The sequence below is a fragment of the Nicotiana sylvestris genome, chromosome 8 (assembly GCF_000393655.2).
Source record: "Nicotiana sylvestris chromosome 8, ASM39365v2, whole genome shotgun sequence".
NCBI lineage: Eukaryota > Viridiplantae > Streptophyta > Magnoliopsida > Solanales > Solanaceae > Nicotiana > Nicotiana sylvestris.
In genome coordinates, this window is record NC_091064.1 from 9,289,020 (window position 1) to 9,307,979 (window position 18,960).

The window sequence follows — 18,960 nt, forward strand, 5'->3', positions numbered from 1 at the left end:
GCCAAAGGACCAGCTAAATGATGCAATTTGAGTACTGACTTGTTGACAACTAGAAGCCGACCATGTGCTCTGGTTAGATTGACCAAATATTTTATTATGGAATTAAACGTCATTGAAGTTTTTTCCTTGGCGCAGAAAACAAGAGCCTGATTCAGCAATAGATGCATTCAGTATTTGGAAGCTTATCCCTTGAGCATGTTGGCTATGCCCGGAAAACATGTCCTTCAGTGGATATTTGGCCATTTGGATATGATTATGTTCAAATTTGTGTTTCTCCAGGTGTCATGTCTGGTGATTGATCGCAGGATTCTTGGTCCCTCTGGCAGTCAGGTGATGAGAAAGCCATTTGTCGAGCAGGTCGTCACTGTCGCGACGCAAATCTCCTGCTTGCTTTCATATGGCAGATTTTGCGTTTCACTCTGATCATTTTCTTTATGAATCGTTTAGTAAAACTTATCCAAATGAATCCTGAATACTTAACATTGTTGGACTATTTACTCATCTTAACCGTAAATAGCGCGAAGAGCCAACAGTGAATCCCTTTACTCCTATTTGTTTCGCATCTTTGGCAGCCGGGGTGAAATTTTTAATACCAATGTAAAGATAGGAGACGGAAGATGGGTAACATATTGAACAGAACGTTTTGGTTGGGCATACTCCAACTTAAGAGCGATTTTCCAAGGTTGTACAGATTAGCATCTTTTTGGTCTTTGTGACGGCATAAATTATTTCTACTTGGGGCAAATCAGCTTTTGAACAGCTGTTGCTCTTCTTGGAGAGATGAAAGAATGGCAAACTTCAGACAGTCTCAAATTTCAAACATGTGGTTGAAGCTTTCAGATTCGAGATTTGAAATTTGATTCTGAGGCAGCTAAACTTTAAATAACTATAAATTTACTATTCTCTAGATAACAGTTTGCACCGGTTGTCCTCCTAAGAGAATGGTCTTTAAATATTGTTCCTGTTTTTTACTTGGTTGTGAAAATAGGCCTTTTTAGTTTTATATGTGATGTATTATTCTTCTTCGTCAAGAACATCATAGTTTATCAATTTTAGAAGTTTGAAATTCCAGTTTAGGGGTAAACAGTAAAAGTTAATCATTGATTATTGTTAAAATCAATTGAATATTAATAATTTATGCTTGGAAAGTGTTGAAGAAGATAAAATGAGCCTTCTTGATTTGGTATTATTCGATGAAATTGGTTATTAGGGATTGCTTGTGTGGTAGATTTGTGGTTGTTTAATCCAAATTAAATTGCAAATCGAGAACATTTAGTTGAACGATACATGCAAATTATGATAGTCATGTAGACTTTGACGAAGAATTTGATGATACGGCGAATGTAGATAACACAAACTCATGCCAATCTACTAGAGTTTAGTGAATACCGCACACAGTCATACCAATTAGGTAGAGTTTATGAGTTATCCAACATAATAGTTAGATTGCATACAACACGAAATCTCACCAATGATTTCACTTTGAGTGAAAACTTGTAATTATGACTAGATTGCATACAACACGAAATCCCACCAATTATTTCACTTTGAGTGAAAACTTATAATTATGATAACCTGGTAGAGTTTGTGAGTTATCTAACATGATAGCTGTATTGAATGTAGCATAAAGTTTTACCAATTTATCAAAACATTACGATGACAACAACAACAACTATGACCCAGTGAAATCCTATTAATGGGTTTGGGGGATAGTGTGTACGCAGACCTTACCCCTTCCCCGAGGGAGTAGAGAGGCTATTTCCGAAAAACTCTCGGCTTAAGAAGACAAAAAGAAAACAAAAAGAGGCAATATATCAGTACCATCAATAGAAACCATAGAACAAAGAACAGCATCACCAGAACCAGAAAATAAGTGAAAAGCAAAACAATAACCAGTAGATAAAGCATAACAACTAAGAGGAACGAAAGAGTCATGTGAACTCAACATTAACCACTAACAGTCTAAGACCAAGTCCTAACAGACTAGCCTCACTCTGGAGCATCGTAGATATATTCTCAACTAACTCCTAACCTACAACCTTAATGCTCGATCTCCACAACTTCCTGTCTAAGGCCATGTCTTCGGTAATCTGAAGTCTCGTCATGTCCTGCCTGATCACCTCTCCCCAATACTTCTTAGGCCGCCATCTACCTCTCCTCACGCCCACCAAAGCCAGAAGCTCACACCTCCTCACCGGCGCATCTGGGCTTCTTCTCTGAACCTGCCCGAACTATTTGAGCCTTGCTTCCTGCAGCTTGTCATCTATGGGGGCGATACCCACCTTCTTCCGAATATCTTCATTCCTAATCTTATCCATCTTAGTGTGCCCGTACATCCACCTCAACATCCTCATTTTAGCTACTTTCATCTTCTGGATATGTGAGTTCTTAACTGGCCAGCACTCAGCACCATACAACATGGCTGGTCTAACCACCGTTGTATAAAATTTACCTTTGAGAATCGGAGGCACTTTCTTGTCACACCGGACTCCAGACACTAACCTCCACTTCATCCACCCAACCCCTATAACCTCTATATGGTGTGTGACATTCTCGTCGATCTCCTCATTCCCCTGAATAACCGACCCAAGGTACTTGAAACTGCCCTTCTTGGGGATGACTTGTGAATCAAGCCTCACGTCCAACCCTGCTTACGTCAGCTCGATGCTGAACTTGCACTCTAGGTACTCCGTCTTAGTCCTGTTCAACTTGAAACCCTTAGACTTAGGGGTATGTCTCCAAACCTCCAGCCTCTCGTTGACGCCGTCTCACGTCTCATCAATCAGCACTATGTCATCAGCAAATAACATACACAATAACACCTCCCCTTGAACATGATGTGTCAGTGCATCCATTAGGGCAAAAAGGAATGGGCTGAGCGCAGACCCTTGGTGTAACCCATAACAACCGGGAAATGCTCCGAGTCTCCTCCTATTGTCCTAACCCGAGTCTTAGCTCCATTATACGTGTCCTTAATTACCCTAATATAAGCAACCGACACACTTTTTGCCTCCAGGCACCTCCATAGAACCTCTCTATGAACCTTGTCATAGGCTTTCTCCAGATCAATAAACACCATGTGCAAATCCTTCTTCTTATCCTTGAATTGTTCCACCAACCTCCTAATAAGGTGGATAACTTCCGTGGTAGAACACCCTGGCCTGAACCCGAACTGGTTATCTGAAATAGATACCGTCCTCCTCACCCTCACTTCAACTACATTCTCCTAAACTTTCATGGTATGACTCAGTAATTTGGTACCCTTATAGTCGTTACAACTCTGGATATCACCTTTGTTCTTGTACAACGGAACAACCGTACTCCACCTCCACTCCTCCGACATCCTCTTCGTCTTGAAAATAACATTAAACAACCCAGTCCCACTCCAAGCCTGCTCTACCCACAAACCTCCAAAATTCTACGGGAATTTCATCTTCCCCGGTAGCTCTTCCCCTACCCATCTTACGCATAGCCTCCACGAGCTCCCCAACTTTGATGCGCCTACAACACCTAAAGTCACAGTGACTCTCGAAATGCCCCTATTCACCTAGCACAATATCCCGATCCCCTTTTTCATTCAGAAATTTATGAAAGTCGGTCTGTCATCTCTGCTTAATCTGATCATCCTCCATCAAAACTCTACCGTCCACGTGTTTAATGCACCTCACTTGATCCAGATCCCTAGCCTTCCTCTCTCTCGCCTTGGCCATCCGGAATAACTTCTTCTCCCCGTTTTTGATCCCCAGATCCTCGTACAGATAAGCAAAAGCCGCATTCTTAGCCTCCGAAACCGCCAGCTTCGCCTCCTTCCAAGCTACCGTATACCTCTCACTGTTCTCTCTCCTCTCCTCCTCGCTAGTGCTCCCTACTAGCTTCAGGTACGCCGCCTTCTTCGCTTCCACTTTACCTTGGACCATTTCATTTCACTACCAGTCGCCTTTGTGACCTCTAGAGTAGCCCGGCGAGACCCCTAATACCTCTTTTGCCGCCTTATTTATACAATTCGCCGTCGTCGATCACATAATGCTCGCGTCTCCACTACTCCTCCAGGCTCCCATAGCCGATAACCTCCCTTCCAACTCTTGAGTTTTATCCTTAATCAAGGCACCCCACCTGATACTCGGATGTCCTCGTACAAACTTTTTCTTCCTCCTTATCATAGTACTGACGTCCATCACCAAGAGTACACTCACCAACCACCAGCTTAATAGTCATTAGTCTATCATTCACCCACCTAACCTCTACCACAGACTCTCTAAGATCCCTATGAATAAAAATTAAAATCCAACCAACTCGCACCATCGCGCTGTTGCTGAGTGCATATTTGGATCCGAGGCTACTTTTTAAAGATATTAAAAAACGAGGCTATTATTTAAAGACCAGCTCCTTATAATGGTCATTCCTGCAAATCACCTTAAAAACGGCTATCTGTGCACGTAGCTACTGAAGAGACCCGACTTTTACCCGGCCCGTTATAGTGGCGGAGCAGGAAGCAGGTGGTGTGGGTTTAGGGTTTAGGAAAGCTCATCTCTTCCTGCGTAAATTGGGGAGAGTAGAAAAAGCAAAAGCTTGATCTCCGGCGCCGAATAAATTTCAGTTCATCTCTCTCGCTCTCTCTACCTCCGATTTAAATAAATGGTTGCACCATGATTTTTTGCAGCCTTCTCTTTTATAGAAACCTGAAACATACCCGCAAATTAGTCGACATTTCTCGGAGTAATCATCGATTTCTTTCTGCAAATCAGAATACTACTAATTTCAATGCTAAAGCTCCTTACTTTTCGAGATATTACTGTTCTGAATGGACTGAAGATGTAGAATATCTGGATGAATCAGGGAGTGTTATTTACTCAGGGAAAGGAATAAGGTCTGTTGAGCCAGGGGTTGATGATCATGTAATGGTGGGTGGGTTGAAGAAGCCTATTTTGAATGCTTCAGCAGTGGCAAAGCTTGTTGAGATTGTGAAGAGGTGGAGGTGGGGCCCTGATATGGAGACTCAATTGGATAAGCTTCAGTTTATACCAAATATGACTCACATTATGCAAGCGTTGAAAGTTATGGAAGATAGTGATGCTTCGTTAAGTTTATTTCGGTGGGCAAAGAGACAACCTTGGTATAAGCCAAATGAAGCTTGCTACATTACCCTGTTCGATAAATTGAACCAAAGCAGAGATTTTGATGGAATTCAATCGGTTTTTGATGATATGGTCCTTGATTCTGGCGAAAATGGGGCATCTCTGTTTAATGCGTATAATCGAGTTATCCAATACCTAGCCAAGGCAGAGAAATTTGAGGTGGCATTCTGCTGTTTTAAGAAAATTCAAGAGTCTGGTTGCATAGTTGATACCCAGACCTATAACTCCCTTATCACCGTGTTCCTAAACAACGGGTTGCCATATAAGGCATTTGAGATATATGAGAGTATGGAAAAAGCTGGGTGCTCTTTAGATGCATCGAGTTATGAGTTAATGATCCCAAACCTCGCAAAGTCAGGACGCCTTGATGCAGCATTCAAACTCTTCCAGCAGATGAAGGTGAATAACTTTCGTCCAGGTTTTGGTATCTTTGCCTCCCTCGTTGATTCAATGGGTAAAGCCGGGAGGTTGGACACATCAATGAAGGTATATACTGAAATGCAGGGCTTCGGGCTCAGACCATCTGCTACTATGTTCGTATCCTTGATTGAGTCTTTTGTGAAGGCTGGAAAATTAGAGACTGCTCTAAGGCTGTGGGATGAAATGAAGAAAGCAGGGTTTAGACCTAACTATGGGCTATACACCATGATTGTTGAGTCTCATGCAAAATCTGGAAAGCTTGATATTGCAATGTCTGTCTTCTTGGATATGGAAAAGGCGGGATTTTTGCCCACTCCTTCCACCTATTCTTCTCTGCTGGAGATGCATGCTGCTTCCGGTCATGTAGATGCGGCTATGAAGCTTTATAACTCGATGACTAATGCAGGTCTGAGACCAGGATTGAGTACTTATACGGCCTTGCTAACTCTTCTTGCCAAAAAGAAGCTTTTGGATGTTTCTGCAAAGATTTTACTGGAAATGAAGGCCATGGGATATTCAGTTGATGTGAATGCTAGTGATGTTTTAATGGTTTACATTAAAGACGGTTCTGTTGATTTTGCTTTAAGGTGGCTACGATTTATGGGTTCATCAGGAATCAGGACGAATAATTTCATAATACGGCAGCTCTTTGAATCGTGCATGAAGAGCGGATTGTACGACTCAGCCAAACCTCTCCTTGAAACATACGTGAACTCTGCTGCCAAGGTTGACCTCATTCTTTACACTTCAATTCTTGCCCATTTAGTAAGATGCCAAGATGAGAACGATGAGAGGCATTTAATGTCGATCTTGAGTGCTACGAAACATAAGGCTCACACTTTCATGTGTGGGCTCTTTACTGGGCCAGAGCAGAGGAAACAGCCAGTTTTATCTTTTGTGAGGGAATTCTTCCAAGGCATTGATTATGAGCTAGAAGAAGGAGCTTCTAGGTACTTTGTTAATGTTCTCCTTAACTATCTTGTCCTCATGGGACAAATAAATCGTGCTCGTTGTGTATGGAAAGTTGCCTATGAAAACAAGCTTTTCCCCAAGGCTATAGTATTTGATCAACATATTGCATGGTCCCTTGATGTTAGAAACTTGTCGGTGGGAGCAGCTCTCGTGGCAGTGGTACATACGCTTCATAGGTTTAGGAAACGGATGTTGTATTATGGTGTTGTCCCTAGGAGGATCAAGTTGGTCACTGGACCAACTTTGAAAATTGTGGTGGCACAGATGTTAAGCTCGGTGGAATCACCCTTCGAGGTCAGTAAGGTTGTTTTGAGGGCTCCAGGAGATGCTGTCTTGGAGTGGTTTAAGAAACCAATTGTTCAGCAATTTCTTTTGAATGAGATTCCATCAAGGGCTGACATTTTAATGCATAAACTCAACATACTTTTTCCAACATCTGCACCTGAAATTAGGTCGTTGTCCCCTCCTAAGCCTCTTGTCGCTGGAAAAGCAATATAGTTATTTCCTACGTGTAAAATGGCTTATATAGTTCATACTAGAGATTTGGTTTCACTTGTTCTGGTGCTCAAAGACGTGCAGAAGATACTATTTCTATGTATCAAGATGCTAATGTGTTTGGGTGGATTGAAATTAGATCTGAATCGGTTATAAAGGATATATAGTTTCTTGCATACAAAATACATGCCTGGATATGTGTACAGATGCGTGTACCTTTTATTCTTAACCTGAAACTTAATGGTAGTGTTTATTCCTAACTTCCTCCACCTGATTTAACTGGTAAATCTGTTTACTCATCAACCGATGCTGAATGCCTTTTGCCAAAAGTTCAGTACTCTCATCAAACAGTAGAATCAAAGCTAATACAGGTGAGTTCCTTCCTAGTCTGATTTCAGAGTGTAAATGAAAAGAATGTCAAAGCTGATGTGTGCATAAGCTGGCCTGGAGACCACCATTACTGGAAAAAAAGAATGTCAAGATAAGCTGAGGTGTGCGCAAGACAACCATTTCAGAAAATACATGATGTTTCATATGAAGGGGAGCCTTGGCGTAACCGGTAAAGTTGCTGCCATGTGGAGGTCACGAGGTCAAGCCGTGGAAACAGCCTCTTGCAGAAATGCAGGGTAAGGCTGTGTACAATAGACCTTGTGGTTCGGCCCTTCGCCAGACCCCGCGCATAGCGGGAGCTATGGCTGTCCAACGGGACAGGCCGTCCCGTATCCCGACTCGGCCCGACCCACTTAATTCTAAACGGGATGGGCCCATGATGTTTCATATAATTTGCTCTAGGCATTTTTCTCGCTGCTGAATCTTTTTTTATCAAGTACAGCTGATTCCAAATTTGAATCTACTGAGTCCGATGACGATGAATTTCAGATCTGTGATATTTGTAATTCGGAGGAGGTACTAGTCCCTGAATCTTGGATCTCCTATTTCCCTTGGTGTGTTATTTGGTTCTTTTGGATTGATCTTCTTACGTAGGAGAGGAAAAAATTGCTCCAGTGTTCCTGTTGTAGATAACTTGTACATCCTGACATGTTTAATTCCACCTGTTACAGAGTCAGTTTCTGCAGATTGGTGTTGCCATTCTTGCAAGGAAAAGACAGATGAATATATCCAAGCAAGACATGCCTATGTTGAACTTTTGAAAAGGTGGGAACTTGTGAAAATGTGCTGCTCTGATTATATTCACTTTTTGGCTTCATCATAGATCATCACACTCGGTCTTTGACGAAGGTCTAACACTAACCATGCCCAACTATCTAACGGTCGTTGCATATTATAATTCGGTTTAAGAGTTCGGAGTCGAATCCCACAAGGAATTAACTCTCAATCACAACTTAATATATCACAAGAATTTAAGCAAATCAATTCTCCAAAATATTCAAATAATGATTTTTGTTTGGTTAAACTAACTAATTGCAAATAATGGAAATGCAGTAAGTTATCAACTAATTAAGCAAAGAGTTGAAGACAAGATTAAGGAGGTCTAGAGTTATGATTTCCTCGGTTGCCGAAATCCTTCTTGCCATGTTACCTATTATTTTGTCAATTTGTTCTTTGTTGATCGTGAGTACTATACTTACTGTGATTTCTCTCAAGCAATCACAATAACTTACTAGAAATATTTTCTCGAATTACTCTAGCTTGCAAATTCTCACTGCTTACTCCGATCACGACAAAGCTTCTTTATCTCTAATACTGCTTTTAAATCCGCCGTATTGATTTTTCACGTACGTAGGGAGTGATGTTTTAACAACTATCTAAATATGCTCTGGAACCATATTCCATGTAAGGTAGACATTCTAATTGCTCGGGCATGGTGCCAGGCACTTTACTCGGACAAGATTTTTGCCCTCCACTCCCTATTTTCCCAAGTTTCGGACTCCTTTGTTTGTACTCCATCTGTTCCACTTTATGTAACGTACTTACTATTTGAAGGGTCAAATACGGTTTTAACCATTTTTTGCAAATACTTTTGAATATTTTAAATTGCTAACTATAGTGACTTATAGTATTTTTTTTACATATGTTAAGCCAAGTTTTCCTCACATCATCTCTATATAACAGCTATTCACTAGGAGTATACAAAGGAAACCGACAAACCGCACCAAACCGATAATCCGAGTCAAACCGAGAAAAAAAATCCGACTATGATTTGGTGTTAGAAAAAAAAAATCCGACTATAATTGGTTTGGTTTGGTTTGGTTTGGTTTTATCTAAAAAAAGTCGAACCGAAACCAAACCAACCCAACATTACATGTATACAGATTTAAAAATATTTTATACATAAAAATAATTATTATAATGTAATTTATAAATATAATTTAAACTCTTTAATAGTTCTCTCTTTTAATGTATTATTTTAAGCTTGGACTTAGAACTTTTGAATGGTTAAATATGTTTATAGCCCATAAAAATTAGTAAATCAAATAAAGCTCAAAGCAACAAAATCAAATTAATACTAATGCTAACAAAAAAATTCAATTCAATACTAAAAGTGGCAATAGTATTGGATATTTTTTTTTTTTAGTTTTGTATTGATTTAGATAGTGAAAATGCATAACTCACTTTTAATATTATTTAGTCATGTAATTAATACTTAGTATTTATTAGTCGTACTTATTTTAACATGACTTAGTACTTTTAGATTATGTTTATTTTTATTATGGCTTATTAATTAGCAGTATTTATCTTATACAATTTGTTGAGTATTTTAGTATAATTATGACTCATCTCCTATTATTTTATATTATTTTATTGGGTAACATATTATATCGTTTTATCCTACTAGGACCTAAGAAATATTAGAGTACAAATTATAAATTTTATGCTATGAAGATTTTGTTGGAAAAAATCCCGAAAAACCCGAAAAAACCGAAAAATCCGAGAAAAATCGTGATTGAAAAAGCCGACTTTTGTTGGTTTGGTTTGGTTTGGTTTATAAATTTAAAAATCCGAGACAATTGGCTTGGTTTGGTAATTGAAAAACCGAACCAACCCGGCCTGTACACCCCTTCTATTCACTATAAAAGTCAAAGTTTTCCTTAAAACTGATTTTCAAGTTATATTTACTTCTCTATAATAACTTTTACCTATAATAGCAACATCCATATTTATAGCAGAACGTTCTTTGTAAAGTTACCCTTCTATATCAGCCATATAGAATCTTTAAGATTACTACTAATAAGTCTAAAAATATGCACACAATCTTTTCCATTAAACAAAGTTTCTATCTTGCATAATATATAAAATTTGAAGATTTGCACATGATATCTTTTGCATTAGACAAATTTCAAAAAATATTTAGATAGAAAATTTTACTGTTAAGCTCTTAGATTGTCTTCAAGGGAAAGCTATTTGATACATTTTTGCTGAAAATTTGGACACGAACCTTCGCCAGTGTGAGCATTGTATTAGTAAGAGAATGAAATCTACAAAATAAACTACAATTACAAAGTACTTCCATCAATCTTGAAAGAATTTATTTTTCTAGGTAGCTTTAAAATGTCTGACTTAGAGTTCAAATATATATATAGGTTTAGTTATAAATTTATTAATAATGTATTAGCTTTCTTCTATATTTAATTACTAAAATATGCAAATCTTTGAGTTTTTGAATTTGAATAGTTTTCTTATCCTTTATATGTAACATTGAAAAAAGAAAAATAATTAATTTTTGGATAATTTTTATCTATAACAATCAAAAAATATTTAAACGTTAAACGCTGTTATAAGTGTATAACAATCATTCACTATAAAAGCCAAAAAATATCGGAACAAACAAGGCTGTTATAGAGAGGGTTGACTGTATATTCCTTATTAGGGATGTACAAACCGAACCGAAAAACCGCACCAAACCGAAAAGTCAAACCAAACCGATTAAAAAACTCGACTAGGTTTGGTTTGATTTGGTTTGGTTTTGAGTAAAAAAAACCCGAACCAAACCGACATATAAATATATAATTTTTATATATAATTTTAAAATTTTATATAGAATTTTCTTAAAAAATATCTAAAAATATTTGGGATTCTCTTGCGGGATATAATATTTTAATAGTATATGAAGTGCCCATATTTATTAACCTTAAATAATAGGTTGTATGATCACTTTCTCATTAAGTATTACTTAAATGCGTCAATCTCTTTGTTCTTTCATATTCATAATATGTTAAGATTTATTAAATTGTTATATCTTTTTGGATGTGAAGTGATCATTATTATTTAGGTATCATATTGATTTTAATGTTTAATTACTAAATCCGGTTAACCTTAGTGTGCATCAACGAAACATTATATTATTGTCAGTTGACTAAAAAAAATAATTGTTATGTTGTTACTAAGAAAATTCTCTCATAAAAATATTTTAATAGATAATATATTTGTCAATTTTTTATATTTTTACTAAACATATATTTACTTATCAAAAATTTAACAAAGTAAGATTGAAATAATATTTAAGTAACAAAAAACTCGAAAAACCAGAAAAATCCGACAAAACCGAACCAATCCAAACCGATATAGTTGGTTTGGTTTTAATAAAACTCGAATCAACCCGGTCCATGTACACCCCTATTCCTTATCAAAAGTATAATTATATCAACTTATAGATATACTAGTCTCGACGTTCGTGCAATGCACGAATATTTTATATCAATTATTATCAAACACGTTTTAAAAGTAATGTATAAAATTCAATAATTAATTTCTTTAAATTTTAATATATAACTCAAACCAACTCATTAATAATATTTTGATACAATAAGGAAGTGATTTTGGTATGTGTGAACTCAAAATTAAGCAAGCAAATATTTCACAAATGATAACAAAGTAACCCGGAGAGGATATCAATTTATCAACAATACCATAATCATTTAGTATTATACAAAAATTAAGAAGAATGAAAAATAATCTGTGGAAATTAAGTCTCAACAAGGGATTTGATTAATGAACCACTCCATAACATGAATAGGAGCCTTTATCAACTCCAGCGCCAATTCAACCAACAAAGTTACACATATGCAACACGGACATATTATACTCAACATCAACCTGTACAAAACACATGCAAAAAATCAACAGTTCCACCTATCAAGTTAGAAAATCGATCCAATTGCCAATTTTAAAAAAAAATAAATTAAATAAATGTATAAACATGAAGGGGCACATAGGCGGATTCACAATTTAAATACTCCCTTCGTTCATTTTTAGTGGTCCATTTTGAACTTTTCATGCCCCTTAAGAAATAATAATTATAGTATGTATTTGACCTTATAACCCCTCTCAATGATAGCATTTCAGAGAGTTTTGAAAAATAATTTCGGAAATGAGTAATTAACGATAATGATTAAACCAAGAAAAAAAATTATTTTTTCTCTTGATTTGCTAAAATGGCCAAGTAAAAGTGAAAATGCATTTTTAGTATGGTGGACAAGTAAAAGTGAACAAACGGAGTAAGATGTATTCAACCTTCAAGATTTTAATGATTTTTTCTATAAATACAGTCAGACCTCTCTATAACAACATCCCTATATAACAACACTTTGCTATAAAAGCCAAGCTTTTTCCGGAACCAATTTTTATGTTATGTTATAATATATGTTCTCTATAACTGCAATTCTCTATAACATCCAAAATATTCAGAACAAACTAGACTGTTATAGAGCGATTTGACTGTATATTTAAACTCTATATCAAAAATACTAAGTTTAGTTGAGCGGCATCCACCTAGAGGCGCATTTAATAAATTCCCTTCCAAATAAAAGAGTAAAAAAAATAGGCAGCCCAGTACACGAAACATTCGGCGTAGAGTCAAGGAAGGATCGTATCCCAGGAGTTGTAATATAGGCTAATTACTTCGAACCCGTAGCCTACAGATCACACTGTAATAAATTTTACTGTTGCTCTAAGGTTCCTTCGAATAAGAAAAAAAAGAGAAGAAATAGAACGAACCCGACGATCCAAATGATGACGCCGACGACAGAGACGATAAGAGAGAGGAGAGCAAAAGGAAGGCCTAGAAGAAAGGCCAACGGCCTGCAACCTTCTCCACAGCACATGATTTCTGCTGTAAGTTTAAGCAGAGATTACTGTTTGTATTTTGAAGAAGAGTTTCTCTGCTTAATTATAATGTTCACTATAAAAACCGTAAATTGCACGTAATAGATTCGGATTTATTATTTTTTTAGCAAAAAGACTGTTATTTTGCTTTATCCTTTACGTGAAACCGATGGTTATGATTTGTCTAAATTTAATAAGATTAGATTCAGTGCAAGGCAAAAAGTGAGAAATGTGTACCCCACGTTTCATCCAAAAGAACAACCAGCTTTAACGTAGTGGTCTTACACTTTTTTCTATTTTTTGGTTGAATAATGTGAAAAGTGGTTATTCGGTTCGGATAACATTTAATTTATATACTTTTTATTATATTTGTCCAATTAAAAATAACTACAACACGAATTGTGGAATTATAACCTGAAAAAGATAAAACGCACACAACCTTCTACAACATATTAAATTACAATAATTATGTAAAAATTCATTTACATGTGAGTGAACATAAGATAAATCTGAGGATACCATGTTTGTAGCTGATTTCATAACAAATCTGGAAAAAAAAAGAGGATATACTGCTGGGCAAAATTGCCAGGTAGAATGTGGAAATGACAGACCCTAATCAAATAAGAGGAAATAAGCAATAAGTTGTGAATTTTTTTTACTACCTGTTGTTTTTTTTGTGAATTTTTATTGGGAAAAAGCTCTAATATACCCTTGTACTTTGAAAAATAGTACACTTCTCTCCCCGTTATACTATCAGACCATTTAAAGGCCTACCGTTAGGAAAGTGATTAAAAATACCCCTATTTATAACACCCGTCCAACAAGGCAATTAAAATGCCAACTGAAAAGCCACGGTGGACAGATCCGACCCGTAACCCGTTAATATAACCCATTACTTAAATACTTAGTGACCCGTTTTTAATAAAGAAAAGGCTCCTTTTTTCTTGTTAGCTGAGAGAACGAGTGTAAGAGGCGATTTAGGGTTCCTCCTGTATGCATCAATTCTCTTCCATATTTTCTGTAAAATCCTTCAAAGGTATAGTTCTATTAAACTTGGTTGCTGTTATTTCTCCTATTTCGCCTATTTCCTTTGTTTTTCCGATGTTAATCTTCTTTTTACTGAAGGTGATTTAGGGTTTCTGTTAACCTTTATAGTTTAGTGTTTGCATGTGTGTTTTCTCGGATGTATTGATTCTCTATTATGTGGATTTTGTATGACAGTTTCTTTAGTGTAGGGTTTACATGTGGGACTGCATTTTATCTCTTTTTGGGGAAAGGGGGCTTTTGTTTCTGGCAAAGATGATTGTATATGGTCCCCAAGTGGGACATTTTTCTGTTGTTCCTTTATTGAATGCTGTAATTTTTTGTTGTTTCTTTACAATTTGTGGTCCACCAGTAGATTTGTTTAATAATATCGTGACTCATGTGCCTGCCCTTTAGTTCCTTATACTATTTTGTCTGATTCATATGGGACTGGCCTTTATTATATTCAATTTTGTTATAAATTCTCCCTTTTATTGGTTTGTACTATATTATATTCAATTTTGTTAATCCCTTTCTCTTATTTATTTTGTAGGTTAAGATGGTTAATGTGGACTTGTTATTCAATTATGGAGGTGATTGGAAAATAATTCCAAAAGTATTATATACAAGAAAGTTGGTGCACACTTGGAAACAATATGATTCTGACCTTCTGTCTTTCATAGATTTAGTAAATGGATATACCTCATCTACTATAGGGTATGTTGGTGTCCAACAATTGATAATTTGTGGTCCTTCTGGTAGATTTTATGAAGTAAGAGGGGATGATGGTATTAGGACTTTACAAAACATGGTTTCTAACCATTTCAATGTAATTAATGTATATGCTGTAGAGGATAGTGAATCCTGTTCCTAATATTGTCGACCATAATGAATCACAAACAGTAGATTGTGAGGTTGCAACTGATTGTAGTTCAAATGAGAGTGAAGATGAGACTCTTCTTTCAGAATATGACTCTGTGATTTAGAAGTAATTGCACTACAAAAAAAAGAGGGAGATTTCTGAAAAGTTGATTGAATACGAAGAGCTATACAAAGGAATGACATTCAAAGATATACCTGAGGCTAGAAAAGTGATAAATTTGTATTGCTTAGACAACTGTTATGGTCTAAAACAACTCAAGAGTGATAGCATTAGACTGAGGTACAGATGTAAGGTTGGTTGCCCCTTTGTATGTCTAATTTCTGAGGATAAGAATGGTGGTGGGGTTAAGATCAAAACTCTTAAGTCAAAACACAAGTGTAACCCTGCATATGACAACCCTAGGATAAACAAAAATGCCATAGCAGAATATTTTAAGAACAAGCTGCAAGAGAATCCTATGATCAAAGTTAAGGAGATGAAAATGACCTTAAAAAATACTTTCAACATCAATGTTAGCCATGCAAAGTGCAAGAGGGCCAAGAGAATGATACTTGAATCCCTTGCTGGTAGTTTTACTGATGAGTATAATAAGATAGAGGCATATGCTAATGAATTGAGGTTGAGTAATCCAGAGAGTGATGTAATAGTTACCTTATCAAAGGATGCACTTGCTGAAGAAAAAAGAAGATTTTCTAGGATGTATATCTATTTTCATGCTCTAAAAATGGGGTTTAAGAGTGGGTTGAGGCCCTTTATTGGCTTGGACGGAACCTTCTTGAAAGGAAAGGTCAAAGGTCAGCTTTTAGTTGATGTTGCTCTTGATTCAATGAATCATTTTTATCCTATTGCTTGGGCTGTTGTGGATAAAGAAACAAAGGTCACCTGAACCTGGTTCTTGACATTGTTGAACAATTCATTAGACCTCAAGCTAAGGGAAGGATACACATTCATGTCAGACATGCAGAAGGTACTTATTCTATTTTACTTCAATGTTATTCTTTTAAAATTATTGACTGTTTCCTTTTTATTTTTAGATGTTTAATTTTCTGCATCTTATATATGTAGGGCTTGATTGAGGCAGTTCGGGCAGTAGTTCCTGATGCACACCACAGATACTGTGTGAGGCACATAGAGGCTAACTGGTGTAGAAGATAGGGTGCTAGGGATTTGAAGAAAAAGTATTTGTGGTGGTGTGCATGGAGTAGCTATGAAGAAGACTTCAAGGATCATTTGAAAAACTTGGGAGAAATTGATGAAAAAGCTACTGAAGACTTGTTGAGGTATCCTCCACAATCATGGTGTAGAACATACTTTGATACAGTATGCAAGAACCAACAAGTGGACAATAACCTAATAGAATCTTTCAACTCATGGATACTAGATGCTAGGCATAAGCCAATTATCAGAATGCTTGAAGACATAAGAGTTAAGGTGATGAATATGTTGAGAGAGCATGAAGGTGAAGTGATGACTTGGACTGAAAATGTAAGTCCTCCTACCATGCAGTTATATTATCAATTCTTGAATAGTGCACAAAAATGTACTGTTGATTCTAATGGAAAAGATGGTTATGAGGTGAATGAAGGAACTACTGAAAAGCATAGAGTGGAGATCAACCTGAAAAATGCACTTGCAGAACATGGGACCTCACTGGGATCCCATGTCCTCATGCAATCAGAGCATTACTGTACAAAAAAAGTGAATCCTGTCTCTGAGATTCATTGGTGGTTCACCAAGGAGGCGTATCTCTCCACTTATACACATAAGTTAGAACCAATTAGAGGAGAGAAGTTCTGGAATATAGAGCCAACTCATGCAATGGATCCACCCCTGCTAGTGAATATGGCTGGTCGGCCTAAAGTGAAGAGGACTAGAGAAAAGAATGAGACAATAAATAGGCAAGGGGAGTGGTCCCAATCCAGAAAAGGCAGGGTGATGACTTGTTCCACATGTGGAAAGTCTGGGCATAATGCTAAGGGATGTCAAAAGGTGACCTGACACCCTTACTATATTACTTGTTAGCTGAATTAACATAGTGTCCTAATTATGTTACTTTATATCATTGACAGCAAAGCAAGGGAAAGTTGCCACAGTTTGGTAAGAAAACAAAAAAGAGGTCGAGGACATTGGTTGATGAAGAACATGAGGAGAACATGGCTAGATCTCCATCTGCTGCAGGGCTGTCCTTAGAAGAGGAGCTGCAACTGACAGCACCACAAGCCAGTCAGGCCAGTCAAGCGAGCAGCAATTCTGGACCTCATTACATGTTTATGCCAACACCATCCCTGTCTAGGAAGCAATCCATCAGCAATGCAGAAACAGATTTTGACTATCCAGAAGCAGACAATCTTGAACCACCTATAATGCCAAGGCGTGTGTCAGAGGTAAAGACTAGACTCCAAAGGAGGGAGCAACTAGGCACAACAACTGGAACAAGGACTATTAACTTTGTTGGTGATGCCAGTGGTGTGAGTTTTCCAACACAACTTCCTTACTCACCCAAAAATCTTACATGGAGAGTAAAAGTTGTCATAACAGGAAACCAATTAGAGAGGCAACGACTAGCCAAGATGAAGTCAAGAAAGGGAAATGGCAATGCACAGAACTAGTCAAGTTCTGAACATGTGATAGTTTTTTGTGTCTTGGATTGATGTAATTACTGCATGTGACAGTACTTTTAACTTAACTTTTAGATCCTTTAACTTAAACTTTTCAATGTGGATGTCATTTTATTACTTGGGTGGTATCAGTTTTTGGGGTTATAAAGTGACATCCCTTTTGGGTCCTTTCAACAGAATGATGTTGTTTATGTTGTCTATGAATGAAGTTATGTAACTGTTATGTTTATGTTGCTGAATGAAGTGAATGCTGAATTTTAATGAAGTGTTAGTTGAATTTGAATGAAGTTATGCTGACTGTCCAGCTATGTATTTCATTATGTTGTTGAAATATGTTGTGTTTGTCACAAAGGGATATACATTACAAAGGGAACTATATTGAAGATATGTTATGTTTGTGATAAAGGGAATTATGATACAAGAAAGCTTTATACTTAAACAACAAAAATAACCACTAAAACATAGTAGGAAACGTTAACAATACAAAGCAGCTAAGTAGCAATGCAACCTAATATTAGACACCCACAAGTTAGACACATACAAGTTAACTCTTAACTACAGCTAACATTACAATGAACACATCTCCTAAGCCAATTATTTCTTCATTGAAGCAGCAATGAACCCCAAATATAGTCCTAATATTATCAATAGAATGATCCACGTCTTTGATACTTTCTCTTCCAATATTGAAACTTTAATCACTTGAGAATGGTTTTTAGCCTCCATAACAGCTACTTCCTGCTTCAATTTCTCTATGTCCAACATAACAACATCTATTGACGACCCCAATTCTCTATTTGCATTCATAGGATTAACTGGGAAAACTTCATCTTCCCACAAGAAAAACCGACATGAATAATCCTGTCAATAACAGTAAATTGCATTTAGACTAAAACACTTATAGTTTATACAATTGAAAAGCTTAATTTGTAGTTATACATTATACAACTGGAAAAAAGAAAAAAACAAACTTAGAAGATGAGACCAACAAACCTTAGGCTTAAGGCATTTATAAAACTTCCTTCCAGGATTAGCAATAGTTTTCGAAGTTAATTGGCTGACTATCAAACCACAATGACACTTAATCTGAGAAGAGACGAGAGTAGATGAGCTTCCTTGAGACATTTCACATTCGAGGAAAGAAGGAGAGAAGATGAGCAAAAAATTTCTCTGATATGAATCCTAAAATTTTCGCAATGCACAGGTATTGGGAAGAAGAAGACATCTAATTGGTTATATTAACGGGTTACGGGTCGAATCTGTCCACCGTGGCTTTCCATTTGGCATTTTAATTGCCTTGTTGGACAGGTGTTAAAAATAGGGGTATTTTTAATCACTTTCCTAACGGTAG

The 18,960-nt window shown here is 36.8% G+C and overlaps 4 protein-coding genes across 4 annotated transcripts; 2 read left to right on the forward strand and 2 right to left on the reverse strand.

Annotated features, from left to right (window-relative positions):
• Positions 1 to 3,602: 3,602 nt before the first annotated feature.
• LOC138874660 (uncharacterized) lies at positions 3,603 to 3,917 on the reverse strand. Its single transcript, XM_070153434.1, has one exon. The coding sequence runs from the start codon at positions 3,915 to 3,917 to the stop codon at positions 3,603 to 3,605; it is 315 nt and encodes a 104-aa protein (XP_070009535.1).
• Positions 3,918 to 4,497: 580 nt separating this feature from the next.
• LOC104241289 (pentatricopeptide repeat-containing protein At1g79490, mitochondrial) lies at positions 4,498 to 8,234 on the forward strand. The gene is made up of 2 exons (XM_009796224.2): positions 4,498 to 7,928; positions 8,084 to 8,234. The coding sequence occupies exon 1, from the start codon at positions 4,647 to 4,649 to the stop codon at positions 7,023 to 7,025; it is 2,379 nt and encodes a 792-aa protein (XP_009794526.1). The 5' UTR covers positions 4,498 to 4,646; the 3' UTR covers positions 7,026 to 7,928; positions 8,084 to 8,234.
• A 6,932-nt stretch (positions 8,235 to 15,166) lies between these two features.
• Positions 15,167 to 15,877, forward strand: LOC104241292 (uncharacterized). The gene has a single exon (XM_009796230.2). The coding sequence runs from the start codon at positions 15,167 to 15,169 to the stop codon at positions 15,875 to 15,877; it is 711 nt and encodes a 236-aa protein (XP_009794532.2).
• A 2,326-nt stretch (positions 15,878 to 18,203) lies between these two features.
• Positions 18,204 to 18,734, reverse strand: LOC104241291 (uncharacterized protein At1g43920, Chloroplastic-like). The gene is made up of 2 exons (XM_009796229.1): positions 18,603 to 18,734; positions 18,204 to 18,470 (listed from the first exon to the last, which is right to left on the reverse strand). The coding sequence occupies exons 1-2, from the start codon at positions 18,732 to 18,734 to the stop codon at positions 18,204 to 18,206; spliced, it is 399 nt and encodes a 132-aa protein (XP_009794531.1).
• Between the last annotated feature and the right edge of the window lie 226 nt (positions 18,735 to 18,960).

Excerpts from the sequence above, each read along its gene's own strand:
- LOC138874660 (XM_070153434.1), bottom strand. The coding sequence starts at position 3,917 with ATGGTCCAAGGTAAAGTGGAAGCGAAGAAGGCGGCGTACCTGAAGCTA.
- LOC104241289 (XM_009796224.2), top strand. The coding sequence starts at position 4,647 with ATGATTTTTTGCAGCCTTCTCTTTTATAGAAACCTGAAACATACCCGC.
- LOC104241292 (XM_009796230.2), top strand. The coding sequence starts at position 15,167 with ATGACATTCAAAGATATACCTGAGGCTAGAAAAGTGATAAATTTGTAT.
- LOC104241291 (XM_009796229.1), bottom strand. The coding sequence starts at position 18,734 with ATGTCTCAAGGAAGCTCATCTACTCTCGTCTCTTCTCAGATTAAGTGT. Across the intron at positions 18,471-18,602 it reads ATAAATGCCTTAAGCCTAAG|GATTATTCATGTCGGTTTTT; the intron begins GTTTGTTGGTCT and ends TGTTATTGACAG.